General features: G+C 42.8%; 1 protein-coding gene across 2 annotated transcripts in view; it reads right to left on the reverse strand.

The window, feature by feature from the left end:
- LOC119149753 (testis development related protein) overlaps positions 1-3,755 on the reverse strand; it is a 28,875-nt gene extending 25,120 nt beyond the window's left edge. For both annotated transcript variants that reach the window (XM_037391418.1, XM_037391417.1), the window contains exon 1: positions 3,182-3,755. In XM_037391418.1, the coding sequence (XP_037247315.1) occupies positions 3,182-3,304 (123 nt within the window). In that variant the 5' untranslated portion in view covers positions 3,305-3,755. The remainder of the gene's footprint in view (positions 1-3,181) is intronic.
- Positions 3,756-16,679: the final 12,924 nt, after the last annotated feature.

Here is a 16,679-nt window from a genome sequence, read left to right on the forward strand (position 1 = left end):
ACGTCTGCTTGTATAAGCCCTGATCAGGCTTCCGTATCTAAACAGCATGATTAAAATTTCTGTAGAGTAACAAAGGGGTTTTTGTTGTTTTGATTTTTTTTTTAACTTACGTTAGCCTAATTCTTTGTTGCTGTCTGCTACTGCAATGTCCTAATTATTAGGTTGCACAGTGAGAACTCCTTCACTCTTTCTCAGCTTTGAAGAAACAACTTACAGCACCAACATTTCATTACACTAGAACACTTTCAATCTGGTCTGTTTTTAATGACACAGATGTGACTACCAATTTCTTCTCTTTGAAGTAAAAAGTTTCAGCGTTTTTTATAGCATAAATGGTAGAAGCTTAAGAATTTTCTTCCCGCTTGCCCATTAAAAATGAAAATAAAGACAAAAGATAGTTGTTGGGGAAAGCAACATAAAAATCAAAGTCAAAATGGGCTGGCTACAGTTCATCTTCTCTTTTACCAAATGGTGTATCAGAAAAAAAACTAGAGGAAATGAAATCTAACAGTAAACTTCTGCATGAAATTTAATGCTGGGCTTCCCTAATTTACTAAAAAGCACTCAAACAAATTATCTGGATGTTGGCCCTCAAGACAGAGAATTAGGGAAGACCTGGATTCTCTTCTTGATGAGGTAACCCTTCATTCACATCTTAAGCAAGCTGTAGCTTGACAATTTAAAACAGCACAGAGGCTGAGGAAGACCAAGACTTACTCATGCACAGCTAAGGTACCAAGAGAACTGCCCCTGTAACTCCTCCAAGCTCTGGTGGTGTGACTGTCCTCCAGAGCCAGGGGTCTGGGTGATGCAGGTCAGGACACAGCAGCAGCAAAGCGCAGATCATTATCAAACCCCCCTACATGCTACTGGATTTCACTCCCTTGCAGTCATATTACTGGGAGCAAAACCAGGTTCTGATGAAATAACAAAAATGTCAAAGCCTAAAAGCAAGGCCCTTGAACCAGATCAGCTATAACAAGCTGAACAGGTGCATTCCGTTACCTCGTGCTTTCTTGGCACCTAGGCCATTTTTTAGACATACCATATCTATGGCTGACCTAGAAGCTGCCTTTGATAGATCACGAGAATTTACAATGTTAATCAGGTGGTCGTAGTTTTCCATAAAGTCTATCCTTCCTTAAAGTGTACATAAACCATAAAATAACTACATTTAATTGTTTGGCGGGATTGCTGTTTGGGTTTGGGTTTTTTTTCCCCGTCTTGATTTTAGCAGGCAAAACAATTAATAGCTTATGGTCTTCACTGTTTCTGTGCCAAGCTATACTACAGCCTTCCTAACTCTCCTGAATCCTTTATCTTCAAGAATATTTCATTTAGTGCCTTAGAACAATTTATTTTTTCCCTGCCACTTCAAATTCCAAAAAAGTATGTTTTATTCCAGTGCCACTAGTAACAGACATTATGGGAGCTGGAAAGGAATTTTTGTAAAATTGATTAAAATGGCAAACCATTTGCACCAGAAATCATTGCCATCACCATTATAACTTGAGACTGCCACTACTGGAACAGAAGCCCAGGACAGCAAAGATAATACGACAGGACAAAAACCCCACCAAATAAGCAAATAAACAAACAAAACGCCAATCTCTTTCTGTTGCTAAAGTACAGTATTGGGAGAACTGTCATGACAAAAGTCTGAAGAATCATATTCTGACTGGAAGGTTAAGGTCAAGAGCCTCAGAGGTGTTCTGGAGCATTTGTGGTAGAGAAGAAAAGTAAATCCAGTGGGATTTAATGGAAGCTTTCAGTGATCTTTGGTGTTCAAAGAGGGTTTCAGGAGGTAAGCAAGTCTAGGAGAGCTGTGGACAGCACAAACCAGCAGCTTAGTGAAAATCATGGAAGTTTCCAAACACCTGAGGATAGGAACTGTAGGAGGGAGAGGTCAGACGTATGACAAGTTGTGGGAGATACTTCAGGTCACCTTCAACCCCACAATCCTCCTTCATTCCCTGAAGGGGGTCCCTAAAAACGTGCATCTGTTATTCCTTCTCCCATGGGAGAAGAACCCATTCATCCACATCAGTCTTCACAGCTGCTGTCAAACAAGTCGCAAGGACTAGGGCATTTCTGTCCACTGCACAGGGGAAAGGACAAGGCAAGGCTGAACTGGGGAGCAGACTGGTGATTTTGGCTAATGGAAATGATTTTGGAAAATGGAGGGAGTAACTGCTGCAATGGGAAGAGGCTGCTCTTCAGCAGTAGCCACACGTGTTGACAACCCATACCAGATGTCAATGGAAAACTCAAGCAGAAGGTAGATCACCCAGACACACTCCAGCTCTTCCAGCAAGGCAGGCAAGACAGACATAGGGCAGGAAGTTGGGTGGGGGTTTGTACCTTCTATTGAATACAAACCTCACCGGTCCGCAGCTCTGGGCAACTGCTTGCTTTAGATATGCAGGTCTCCTCCAGCCTCTCGCACAACATCTAAAGATACTCTGTGGCAGTACGGGCCAGCCTAACAGGCTTCTGAGCTGGATTGATGTCTAGCTGTTACCAAGTTTTTGAAACCAAGTCAACAAACGTTCTTTTAGTTATTTTGCCTGATGCTCAACTGATACCCTTCTTTTCAGGTCGTATTTGTTAGGCAACCGGTACTTTGAGAAGGTCACTGCTGCTATTTAACTTACCATTTAACAAGGGAAGCTTTCAAGTACGATTGTGGCTATTTAAAAGGTAGCCAACCACCATTATCGAAACTATAGAAAACCCAGTCCTGCCAAAACGTCAATGCTCTACAGAAACGGGCACACATCTGCAAATGAAGATTGTGTTCTTACAAATCACTGTTTAACGTATTACGCTTAACAGATGGGTTGCAGTGCCCCTGCCTAGGGCTGGAAGAAAGCAGCCTGCGGTACGAAGCCAAGGAATGAAGGGCAGCAAGTCCCAGCAACACCGGAGGCCGGCTGCTGGAGGGAAGCAGGGGAGGGCAGACCAGCCAGCTCCCCGGGAACCAGGCTGGAGCCGCACGCCCCGCGCAGACACCCGCCTCTGCGAGCACGGCCAGCCCGCCGGCACATCCCGGGCCGGGAAAAGTGATTACTCATGCCGCCGGAGAGCAGCGGAGCGGGAGCGGGGCCGCGCCGCACGATCCCCCGGCCCCGCGGGGCTCCGCCGCCGCCATCCCCGCCCGCCGGCGGCTCCGCGCTCCTACCTGGGGGGCCGCGAAGGCGGCGGCAGCGCAGGCGGCGGCCGGCGGCGGGCCGTGGGGACGCGTCTCCTCCTCCTCGGGCGAGTCGTCCAGCAGAACTTTGCTGCTCTTGTTGAGCTTCCACATGGCGGGCGCAGGGGTGGCGGCTCCCGCCTCCGTTCGTCCCGGCAGCGAGAGGGCCGAGGCGGCAGCAGGCGCTGCCTCCGCAGCCCCGGCTGGGGCGGCTCGGGCTGGGCACGGCAGGGCCGGGCACGGCTCGGCTCGCAGGGCTGTCACCCCGCCGGGGGCTCCCGGGGCGGGAGGGAGGAGCGCTGCCTGCCGGTGCCGGGAGCCCGCCCCCCGCGACCGCCTCGCCTCGCCTGGCCCGGCGGCCTGCTGGCGGCCCCGGGCCGCCGCGCCGCTGCCCCGGCCCCGCCGCCCCGCCCGGCGGCTGAGGGGAGCCGGCTGTGAGGAGGGACGTCCCGCCCGCAGCGGCGAGGCGGGCAGGGGGCGGAGGGGGGCGCCTCCCCGCTGTGCCGCTCCTCACCTGCCACCTCTCCCCGCCGGAGCCGCCACCGCCCGCAGCCGCTGCGCCGCCGCTGCCATGTTTGCGGGGGCGGGGGCGGGGGCGGGAGGGGGAAACTTTCCCATCACCACGGCAACCGGCGCGGCGCCGGCCGCGCTCTGACAGCGCCGGGCCCTCGGGGCGGGGGTCGGCCCTCCCGCACGGGCGCCTGGTGGCACCCTCGGCCTCGCCCCGCCGGGGGAGAGCCCGCACAGCCCTCCGCCGGCACAGGAGGGGCCCCCGGGGAGAAGGCCCCGCTGGGGGCCCACCCAGGTCCCTCAGAAGAGGGGCCGGCGGGCGCTGCTCCAGCAGCGGGGGCCGCGGGCAGCGCGGGGCACTCAGAAGCGGGGTCGGGCTGGTCGTGGCGCCGGGGGTGGTGGCGCCCACCCAGCGCCGTAGAGACCCGGCCCCACCTGCCGTGGCCCTGGCGTACCCGCCCGTGTCACCACCGGCCCCCTCGCACACGGCTCCCCCGGGGCGCGCCTGGGGCAGGGCAGGCCCCGGAGCCGTGCCCGGCAGCCGGAGCCAGGCCAGGCACACGCACCGCCCCCCCGCCCACGGAGCCCTACGCCAGGGCAGGAAAGCCTGGAGCTTCCATCGGGATGGAGTCCAGTGCGGCCCAGTAGCTCCCAGTTCGGTGGCTGAACGATCCATGTTTAACACCCTACACAGTAGCTAGTATTTTCGAAGTTTCTTGTTTTCAAGCAGATGTGTTAGCGTACCTTTCCATAAAAATTCCCACCCAGGCACTCTTTTATCCATTATTTTGACCTGTAAGTTAGGGTCAGATGTCCAAAGAACCGTGAAAGTATTTTATAAAGCCTTTTTTGGTTGTTCTGCTTGCTTAACGTTACTGTGATTTCTCCAGTGAAAGGCCATAAGACGCTCAAAGATCCCTCATGACAGACTTGCAAGGCTTGTTCTGACCGCCTGAGCTCTTCAGGGCCCAGCAGCAGCAATTCGGCAGCAGCAGTGCTTGATGTTCTCGGCTGCAATGCGCTCCTACCTGCTCAGCTGGAAAAGGGCTCACCCTGGGGCTGGAACCGGCTCCCACAGGCCGGTTGCTCTGTGTGATGCCCGTGCGTAAGTGGAGTTGCTTTAACTCCCCCCCCCCATTAGTGACTTATGAACACCCACGGAGTCAAAGTTTACAAATGAATGAAAAAAAACTACTTTTTTTGTGTCATAAAGCATCCTTAACAGTAACAGCTAACTTCAGAGGCATCATGGTTTTAACTATAATCTCACTTTTGTACTGATGAAGGATTTCTGTAATGGCTTAGGAATGCTGTGTAGCTAACTGCACAAAAGACACATCCACTTCACTTGAACATGAAATCACAGATTTTACACCAGCGCAGTTTAGCCCTCTGTTTTGGAAATTAACTTCACAAAATTATATCGATGTGCATAAAGCAAGAGTGCAAGGGTTTGAAGGACTGGAAAAGCCTTTAGTTTTACAACAGTCTTCCAAACAAAATCTCCTTCGTCTCATTTTCAATCCCTTCTCCTGCAAGACTAAGAGCTACTAAAAAGTGAAGCACAGAATTCCCTTTCACATCTAGCGTTAATATTAACCACATCTCAAGAGAGCAGGAGACAAAACACATTCCCAGTTATTGAAGACAGATCAGGTTTAGCATGGGTTTCCTCTAGAAGGCTGGGTCAATTTATAACTAGTTCTTTAACCTCTCACTCCTTCTTCACATTTATGAACAAAAATTTTTAGTAGGCAGAGCTGAATGTTTCTAGTTTACAATGACAGGTGTTTGGGTAACTTTAAGTAGTAAACAATCATCGCATTTGATTTGAGTGCTGTATTTAGACCCTCAAAAGGATCTAATAAATTATTAGTCACCATGTGACACTACTATTTTAATCCAGTGCCTTTCTTATGCTGTTTTTCTTAATGGTTATCTGAAACACCATTAGGCTTGAATCCTGCAAATTCTTATGATTTTGCTCAGTTTTGGTCTCATGAAGAAACTACACAACATTCCCAATACACACAAATAAGATTAACTACATGCATTTGGTCTTTTTTAGTTATATTAAACTTTTCATTTATTTTCTCCTTGGATTTTCTGTTAAGATTTTGGACTTGGGTGTGAAATCCTGGCTTTACTTTGGTCACTGAAAGTCAGCCCAGTTGACTTCTGAGAGGTGAGAATTTCAGTCCAGATTTTCTATTTGTCTTCAAGATCCCAAGGCATGGTTGAGCACTAACTCTTGTGCTTCTATAAAGAATATTATTTTCTGCTGATCCGTTCTACAGACTTTGTGCTTACAAATTTATTATTTCCTTTTAAAATTAATTATACACATCTAATCAAAATATTTTTCCAGAGTAAGAAGCTGACATCCACAGACTGGAACTGCCTAGAATCAAAAAGAATACAAAACACTTAAATACAAGTTTATTTCCCTAAGCAACTTCGTTGTCATGTTTCCCTAAGTTGTATGCAGGGGAAGGCTGTGAAATCCTGTTTGAGAAACTTTTTGCATGGTATTTAAGGTATTATGAACATCTTCATAATACGGAAATAATCTTCATTATGAGGAAAAAGTGATGATTTTACTTCTGAACACTGATCCTGTCTCCCTTAAGGGAGACAAGCACAAGCAGAGCAGCAGGGGGAAAGCGAGAGAAGTAACAGAAAACGCAGCCTTTGTCTCTGACTCCTATGGAAGACTGAGCTGTTCTGAAAACAAAGCCAGACAACATAGTGTTAGCAGCCACTTTAAGAACTGGGGAAACATTGTTACTGAAAAACCTGTTTCTCCTTTGCTCATTTACTCCAAACTCTCACCCAGGGGAGAAAAGGGTGGAATTCTTCGGTGGACTAAACCAGGCTCCCAGGAGACAAAGCAAAACCGAGAAACATAGGAAAGAGCGGTAAAGAGATGATCCCTTGTATCATACCAACTAACTGCGTAACACTTAGTGGCTATAGCATACTTCAGCGGCTCCAGGCTGCAGGCCCTTTGGATATTGCTGTGCTCTTAGGTACCTGCACAGTGGTGTCAGGTACTGTATCTATCCCAATAGCTCCCAGGGTTTGCCTTTCAAACCCCTGTTGCTGTTCATGGCATGTCTCGCTTACCTGTCCTACAATCAGTATCTTACACGAGGGGGCTATCACCCTTCACTTGGCAGACTAACCTTGCTGTAACTGCCTGCTCTGAAAAGTTTGCAAGCCTTGCAGAAGGGAACACAGCTGCAGTGCTCCTGCTCTGAGCAAAAAGAAGCCCAGATACAGTGAGCCACGTTGCATCGGAGACCGCACATCCACTACTGCTGCCACCACTGGCAACCTTCTCAGCTGCACTTGGAACTCAGTGTTTAACCAAGGTGTTGGAGACTATTGCCGGCAAGATGAGGTTCACCACTTCCCAGCAGTGTTAGCATGCACCACAAGCATTAGAGAGACATCCTTGCCCTCCCACAGCGGCCCGTTGTTCACCATTTTATGGTGAAAACTGTCTTTATGGAACTGTGCCAGAATATAGCGCAGACATTGGAGTAGCCATATATCCATTCCTGGATTCCTACCCCTATTTAGAACCAAGTGTTTTTCACTTTCTGGAAGCTAATAGTGCCAGAGTCCTAGGCTGGATTCATTTCATGAAATTTTAAATGCCTAGACATCTAATCTCAGTTACTCTCCCTTTCCAACTGGTGCAGAGAAATACTGTGTGGTTTTGCCTTTTTCATTTTAGCATTCTTGGGTGTTTACTGTAGGCATCTAGCTATAACCATACCAAAGTTTCCAAAAATAAGCAATGCCAGGGCTACTGCCCTGAACTGTTCTTCCGAACTGCAGACAGGGAGGAAGGTTCAGCAACTAGCAATAAACGAGTCCAAGGATGGCAAGACTTTCTTCTTCGTGTTTTCCCCCATAATTTCTAGCAGTTCCCTAGCAATACTTTAAGCTAAAACATATCTAATAGGTGTGAGAGAATACATATTGTGTGATATGATACACAAATTTTATGAACGTGAATTCTGAATGACTACAGTACATGTTCTGCAAGTTATCACAATGTCCAAGCTCATTCAAATAAAATACTTGTATTTCACCCTTCTATACACATGCGTAAGTCACATTCATTACAGAAAAGCTGTTGTAGAGCAATTTGAAGGTTACATTTTAATTTTTTGGAACTTCAATGTAATTCTCAGTTGAAGCAAATTGTAAAATATAGTGGTTCTATGAGGCAGAGAACACCCCAAAATGGTCTAACCTTATTTTCTGAACTCTTAAATGACTATTTTACACCTTGCCAATAGAAAAGTGAGATCCAAACCTCTAAGGGGAAAGAAATCTTCTGTCTCTAGCCAAACTCCAATCTTAATAATAAAAAATTCAATTTGCTTTAAAATACTGACATGTATAGGAAAGCTGTTTGTGGCTTCGCACACAACTTATTCAGTGTACACTTTGTCCAAAGAAAGTGTGTGTGAGAGAAACGCAAATACTTCTGGAAAGTATACTTATTAAAAAAAAAAATTGACAGCTGGGTGGATCAACTGGAGGTCAGTTCAAGAAATACCAAGAAGTCTTAGAGGAGGCAGATTTAATGCATGCAAATGCATACTAAATTAATTTATACTCTGTCATTACGATTTATTATAGAGATTTTATGTCCCCAGGGATGACATGGCAAAAATAGAAGGTGGCCAGAACTGATGACAAAGTCTGTTACACGTGGAAAAATACTTTTACAAAGATAGATTAATACTGTCCTTTAAGCTAGAAATAAATAGGAGGAAATGGAATAAATGTACACAGAAAAAGACTGGAAAGGTAGGTAGACCTAATAGAATTGCCTCTTCTTATCAGATATAAACAAGGAGGCATCCATTTAGTCAAAAGATAATGGATTTATAACTGAAGAAGGAAACAGATTATTTTCTCAACTGTGTAATTGTGCAGTGTGTGAACTCATTTCCAAGGAATGTCACTGAAGCATTATTCAAGAAACAGGAAGTTTATGAGGATAACAAAAACATCAGGTAACACAAGTAAAACCAAAAAAGTGAATATGATGTATAGGCTCAGATTTCAGGGAATATGCTAGTTTCACAAGCTAGATGTTAATAAAAAAGCTTTATGAGAATATGTTCCATTATTTCCTACTGCAGGATTTCTTGCTGTAAATCAAATTAGTGACCTCTACTGGAAACAGAATATTAGATAAAGCATACCACTACCTAACCTCTCTGGTCTTACATTCCTTTTCTTTTCCACAAGTCTTTTTCAAAATTTGCTCCTAGGCACAAAACAGTTAAAATAAAAAGACCTGTAACAGTGCTGTTCTCTGCAATATGTACATCGGATAGAAGTGCACTCAGAAGACTGCAAGCACTAACATTTTTTTTGTCTGCAGGAAACAAATGTCATAAACCGAAGTGGGTGCTGTTCCCCATTTTTTGAGGTGTGCTGTATTTTGTATTATGTTGGCCAGAAACAGTTTTTCAACAAATCTAGTGCATTTACAATTTTGAATTACCAAAAGCTAATGAAAATAAAATAACGCGAGACTGACTTTTGAATATTGAAACCAGAGGGTACAGTGCTCACGAGAGAGATTGCCCATGCTCACACAAGAATAGTAAATGTAATCAAACATGCATCATCTTCTAGACTACTTGATGATATGCTTTGCAGGAGAAGTTGTAAAGAGTTAAACCTAAAGAAATCTCCCCAGCATTTTATTTAAGTCAACAGTAAAACTTTGGTTGCAGATTCAAGTCTTTGCCTGGTGAACTGAAAATCTCGGCCTGAGATGTTTTCACTCGCATACCAGCACTCCAAACAGGCAAAGCACTTTTACTGCAGATAGAGCCTTTAGTTTTGTAGTTTCACCATTATTTGGGCAAAACAAAGTGTATTGGGGGGAAAAAATGAGACTGATTTGCCTACACACAGCTATCTAACAGTGCAGCTGCTCTGGCCGTGAATGACATCGCTACACTACTGCTATAGCAGAGATGGCCTCAGTTTTCTTCAGGGACCCAATTCTTACCTACAGTTTTGGTCCAAATTTACAGTGCAAGGACTCTGAAGAGTGCAAAGCTCACCCCCACATTCTCTCCTTGCTCAGAGCATTATGAGGCCAGTTGTCACAAAAAAATCTTTGAAAAGACAGACAAGAAAGTGATTGACAAAGAAAAATATTCCAGAAACATTCCAGTTCAATGCTTCTTCTGCTGGTTGACATCAGCAGTGGAAAGATAACGAAACTGCTTAATGTGGAGGGAGAATCTCAAAGCACTGGCTTATGACTCTCCTGGGGCCAATTATTCTGCAAGTATTTCCCAGTGATGCAGTGAGCACATAAACTCTCACTAGACCATGCAGGAAGGACCTAAAAAGTTTTAATTAAGTGCTGTTTAATCCATGTTAGCTGTCATTCTCCCTTTTAAAAGAGCCAGGTGCTAGCCCAGCTGTAACCAAACCCCCAAGCCCTCTGAGCACAGAAAAGGCTGGAGGAAAAAAGAAATACAAGGAGAACAAAATGTGCTTCCAGAGGACAAGAAGGGTTAAGGGGAAGGTGTGTGAATGTCAGACTGAAAACTAGATTGAGGAGCAGCAGAGGAGGGCAGACCCCACCATCATCAACTGCTCCTGGAATGTGCCCAGGGAAGCAATAGATGCTGCCCACCAGTGCTCTCCTTGTTGACGTGAGAAGATTGGGGACTGGAAGTGGGTGATGCAGTTGGCAGGGTCCCTCCACCACTGAGTTTGCTTTTCCTGGTGGCATGAAAGGCCACTTTGGCCATGACCTAGGGGAGTCTGATGAATAGGTCCTGGTTTTACTGCCCATTGTTAGAAACATCTCAAGTGATCATTAAAGAAAGTGTGTTGGAAGAATAAATACTTTAATCTAGGCAAGATCAAAATACTGTTCTGCAATGAGAAAGCCTGGGTTTTTTTATGTCATGGGTGATTTAAGACAGAATTTTGTTTATTTGTAACTTCTACTCTTTCCTGACATTTAAAATGTGCCTTATTTGCAATATTAACAATGGGCTTCGGATGTGAGAAAACAAATTACATACTTCCTTTATCGTGCAGCTTCAGTGCAATGATCTGGAAGTACTCACTTATATATTAGTGAATTAATCCTGACAATGTATTTCTCAAGTAACATCTTCATAGCTGGAAACCGCTTCTTATCTTTTTTGCCTCTTTTTCAAAGTTTGCTGTTACTGGAATCAAAAAACAAATCCTGATTAATAATAAAGTGCTATATATGCTGGAAGCCAAAATACACAGATTTTTCTAGCAAGCTTTGTCAAATCTGTTACTAAGCAAGCAGCAATTTCTTGACTTCTCATTCTTGCTGTTTATCCATTAACCCACTTTCTTTTCCAATACCACATCTACACTAGCAAGTATTGTTGCAGAACTGTCAACAAGTAGTCATGGATTGTATATCTACAAATACATCTTTTTAAGAGATCAAAACCACAAATTATTCTCCTCTGAGCGATACAACCTCCCCAAAGCTACAGAAGCTTTTATCCAGCATGCAGCTGAACAGGAGCATGAATGTTGCCTCATTTATATTTTTCCTAACAATCTCCCAGTTCCACAATGCCCTGTTCCCTCAAAGCAATTGTCCCATTGAGGTTTTGATTTCATTTCCTGTAGGATCAATGTGATATGAAAACTTCATATTTGAGAAATACATTTTTATTTTCTCCACTGCTAGCCCAGATTGCAGGCAGGCAGACGTTGCAGACATTGCCTCACATAAATTGAGAAGACACTTAAATACCGTGCTTGTGGCTGGAGAGGAAGAAAGAGTATGAATTTCCTCTCCCCGGCGAGAAGGGAGTGTGTAAGGCTATTTATGGTGCAACTGTAGGAATAGCCACGTTTATGAGGAAAACAGAAGAGATGCAAACCCAAGGAATGAGAAGCAATATTGCTAAAAGACAAACATCCTTCTGGAACAGTAAAGGAATAACTTGCTTTAGTATGGCTGAATCAGGCCAAAAGTCCATTTGCCCCAGCATCCTGTCTCTGACAATGTTGTTTAAGAAAAGGAACAAGGCACAGAACAAGTTCAGGGTGATACTTCCCCTGGCATATCCTGCCCGCAGCAACTTCCTATCTAGAGGCCATATCAGCACCTTTGATTTTAATAAAACCTGATGGACTTTTTTTCCATGAATTTTCACTATGGATTCAACTTCTCACAGTGATGCATAAAAAGTATTTCCTTTTTTTTTTTTTTTTTTTCAGTTTAAGGAAAAAAACCACCCAACCACACAGACAACTTTGCTTTTAAACAACAGAACGGAAGTTAGGAATGTTATAATATGATGGGAAAGATAATATGGGACCAGGTTAGCCCAAAAATTCTATTCCTAGTCCTAGTGGTAGAACAGTGCCATTCACTGCAAAAAGTGTATATTGACACAGGACAGCCCCGTGCCCATCTGAACAGCCCTCTAATTGCAAAGCAACTCTGCACATAGCTAGGGTGCCCAGCACTTGGGTATGTGTTTGCTCTAGCAAAGACTTTCAGAGGATGATGGAACTTACAGTAATTTGGCTTTCTGTTGCTGGCAAAGGATAAAGGTCTAGGCCAAACTACTAAGCATCTGAAGTCTTATTGTCATTATAAGATCCAGACACATAATCTTTTGGCCTTTTAAATATGCAGCAATCTATAATCTGTGAATATGAGAATGCCAGTAGAATACAGAGTCCAGAAACTGAGAAATATGCTTGGTTTCTAATTTACATATATAATTATATGGTATACAATTATACATAGTATAGAAGCATACTGTGCAGACATAGAATTTTAGTTTTAAAAAAATGCAGTCAAATGCACTGAGAAATTAAAAGTTTAAAGGGAATTGTAAAAGTAACAATATATTAGCTAAGCAGCAAAACTGAGTCAATTATGTTACAGACGGAGTTAGGGTTATAGCTCATGAAATTATACCCATATATTTTCCATAGAATTCTGTAGAAAAAGACTTGCTTTTCATGGAAGTTTAAAATTCAAAACAATTTTAAAGCAAGATATTGTCACCTCAATAAAACTACATGGGAATCTCTTATTCGGAATGAAACATTTTCCAATTAAGAATTTTGCTTACTGTACTTTGGAAGCTTTAAAAAGTAAACTAAATTATATTTACTCCTCATATATGTAGTCTTACTTTTAAATTGACCTTGATTTCACGTTGTTTACTTTGCTTCTGAAGTAAAGTATGCACAATTAAATTAAAAGTGCTTTAATTCTGAACTAATGTCCACACAGGATTAAAGGGAGTTTTATTAATACACTTCAAAGACACACCTGTAGTTAATTCAGGTCATTTTCCTGAATACTCCTACATAATCAAGGCTAGTATGACACACAAATCTGAGAAACTCTGCTGTAGCTTTGGATAATGACAGGATAAGGAAGAGAGGTTTAAATATTTCTGCAGAAGTCATTACTCAGTTTTGATTATTAATTAGTTTTCTAATAGTGTATGCAGGGGTTAGTGCATTTGTCTATATTTACCTAGAGTGTTTGCTATTCCTATTAATTTTCTTTAGCATGAAAAAAATACGTTCCCATCCACAGGCTAATGATACAAGACTCAGTTGCTTTTTATTTCTATGCTGTCTTGGTTTAAACTCATCTGGCAACCAAGTATCACACAGCCACTTGCTCACTCACCCCCCACCCCAGCAGGATGGGGAGGAGAATCAGGAAAAAGGTAAAACTTGTGGCTTGAAATAAGAACAATTTAATAATTAAAATAAAATATAATAATAATAATAATAACAACAATTGTAATGAAAAGGAGAGGGTGAAATAAAACCCAAAAGAGAAAAAAAAGTGATGCACAATACAATTGCTCACTACCCACTGACCGATGCCCAACCAGTCCCCAAGCAGTGATCAGTGGCCCCCAGCCATCCCCCCCCCCCCCCCCCCCCCCCCCAGTTTACATGCTGAACATGATGCTCTATGGTATGGATTATGTATGGCTAGTTCAGGTCAGCTGTCCTGGCTACGCTCCCTCCCAGCTTTTTGTGCACCTGCTCGCTGGCAGAGCATGGGAAACTTGAAAAGTCCATGATTTAGAGTAAGCACTGCTTAGCAACAGCTAAAACATCAGTGTGCTATCAACATTATTCTCATACTAAATCCAAAACACTACATTTTACCAGCTACTAAGAAGAAAATTAACTCTCCCAGCTGAAACCAGGACATACGCTTAGGTCAAATTGCTGAAATCTTGGTCTTATTAATATAGTTGATAAAAGTTTTCATTGACTTTAGCAGAGATTGTCTTTTAATTCAAAATAACTCGATACAGAACGGAGAGAAAAAAACTGCACATGTACATTGTAGGAATATCAATGCAATCTAAACAGGTATTTTAGGAGTTTAGCTCTTGGTAAGACCTCTATGGATTGATCGAGATGTTTGTAATTTGAAGTTTCCTAATCTGTTGATAAAATCATTAATAATCCACCCAAGTAGTTTTATTCTCTCTTACGCCTTTGAGATCAATATTAAAAATGAGACTTGGTTACTCAGTTAAATTTCACAAGTGAAAGATTCACTTCAGTTGGTTCAAAACCCAGCTAAAGGAGCGGGTTTTTCCCCCTCTCTGTTCCCTCTTCATCACACCAGTAACACCAGATACATGACATGGAAGTAGAGCTTGCGTTTGCTCTGTTTCTTCTGGCAGAGACTAACATAAAATTTTTCTGAATTAAAGTTTGAAATGAGGGATGTAGATTTTAGTGGATGTTGGACTGGCCTCTTTAATTGTCTTCTGGTAAAATTCGGGGGGGGGGTGGTATTTTTTTTCAAATGTATTTGACCTGAACAGTTCCAGCAACTCTCCAACTGCAAAAAAAACCCCAAAACCCACAAAACCTGTCTACTGAGGCACCTCCCACTTGATGACAAGCTGAGCTCCAAAACTGGAGCTCCAGCCCCCTGAAAATGCTGGTCTACTCTTCTGCGGATGTTTGAGTTTTCTGCATAGTGCTGTACGTGTAAGAAGTAGTCGTGTTAGAGTTCAAAGTAGAAGCATCATCTAATCATGACATTTTTTGTTAAAGTTAGTCCTTGGAGACCACTTTATAGGAGCACTTTTACCAATTTTCTACATACTTCATCCAATCATGTAGATGATCTACATTTAGGAAACCTAGATAGCAGTTTATGTGGCTGAGTCATGGCTGATTTGCTTGTCTCTAACCTCACCTTGATTGACAGTAGTTTTCTCAGCATTTAATTATTCTGAAACGAGTATTCAAATGCAAAGTGTTTCCAAAATTTTCAGGTTCTCAACAATCAATTACTGCTTGTGGCTGTTCTCAATAGACTGTAAATCCAGTGTGAATCACCAAGGAAACTGGCATATTACTACCTTACAATTTTCTTAGCATATCTCCAGTGAGACATAAATCTACAAATAATCTAGATTTTCCACTTTTTTATGGCACTTAAAATTTTAGCTGGAAATAGATTTTTCCCCAGGTGTTCACTGGTAATATGCTCAGTCATACTTGACAGAAGGGTCTACTGTAAAGCAGATACAGGTGAGATAGTTACTTTCTAGAAACTATCTCTTTTGTGTGTGATGCTTAATGTAGGTCAGGTAACAGAGACTACGTCCCTCATACTTTGGAGTAAGGGAATATAAAGCCACAAGGGGTTTATTCCAGTTGAGGAATTCAGTTTAGGCTGAAGCTGGAGAGATTTATACTGGCTGAGAATTTGCTTATGCTTTAAGAAGATTACTTTGATTTAGAGAGTTCAGAGATTTTAGCAAAGGCTTCAATTAGAACAGTTTATCTTCTCTGGGTAAATTTTCATACCAGTACTCATTTCTCATAAGAATTTTGTAACTTAAATTTGCATAGTTTTTACTTAGATTTAAAGCAATGTAATTTAATTTTTGTCTTAGCTTCCCCTTCTATTAATTCATCTACTGTTGCCGAGTGTACATGTTCACATATAGTTATAGTGTAAAATCACTAGCTTCTTTGAAATTCCACTGTATCCTCCTCATGGGTTTAGTAGTCTCAATGCGTACTTTGCATAAATCCTTTTGCTTTTAATGTCATGATAACTTACTATCTAGTGTAGTTTTAAATTTGGTCAGGATCCTAAATCTACTGCTAGCAACAAAAAGGAAAGAAAAACCTATCAGTCACTTGGGACAGAGAAATTCATATGCTTCAGGAAAGGTGAAGATCAGTATCAAAACTAGTAAGCTTACATTTACTATGAGGACAAACGTTTAGATTTACCAATGACATTGCAAATAATTCCCTGTGGTCTGTTGTGTTGTTGTATAGATAGTACTGTAATCTCATAATCCTGCTTCTGCAAAACTGTTTTTAAATCTTCATGTTAGATTTGGTGCTTGGCCTGTTGATCTTGAAGGTAAACAGCTGTTATGTGTGTGTGCAAAGTCAGTCGTCCTGCAGTTTGCTCTTAAGAAATACCTAGTAAGTAAAGTTTCCTTTGGATTTCAAAGCAAATAACATCTGGTTTAGTCATCTTGTGCAAGGTTTCTGGATGAGTTCAGCAGCATAGGAGCCTGCAGTTGATCGGTTTGCCGCTGCCTTTAAAGGCAAATATTGAACTCTTTCAGATGGTGTAGGATAACTCAGCTATCAAGCCACCAAATTAATCAATTTATACATCATAGATTTTAACAGTCCTCTTTTGTTTTCTTTGCAAAGAAAGGCTTGGCATCTTAATACGTTATTGTACCGCGTCTTTCTGTGTAAGCTGATGAAAACCCAGCAGTGAGGTCATTTCAGTGGGAAGGCAGCACATCCCATTAACCTAGACTGGGAGCTGGGTACCTGTAGTTTGCAATTCAGAAAGACTGCTTTCCAGCACTGTTTAAACTAAGCAGCAAACTCCCTAAGCACAGGGCTGTACTATGGCTTCCCTGGG

Source organism: Falco rusticolus, chromosome 6 (assembly GCF_015220075.1).
Source record: "Falco rusticolus isolate bFalRus1 chromosome 6, bFalRus1.pri, whole genome shotgun sequence".
NCBI classification, from domain to species: domain Eukaryota; kingdom Metazoa; phylum Chordata; class Aves; order Falconiformes; family Falconidae; genus Falco; species Falco rusticolus.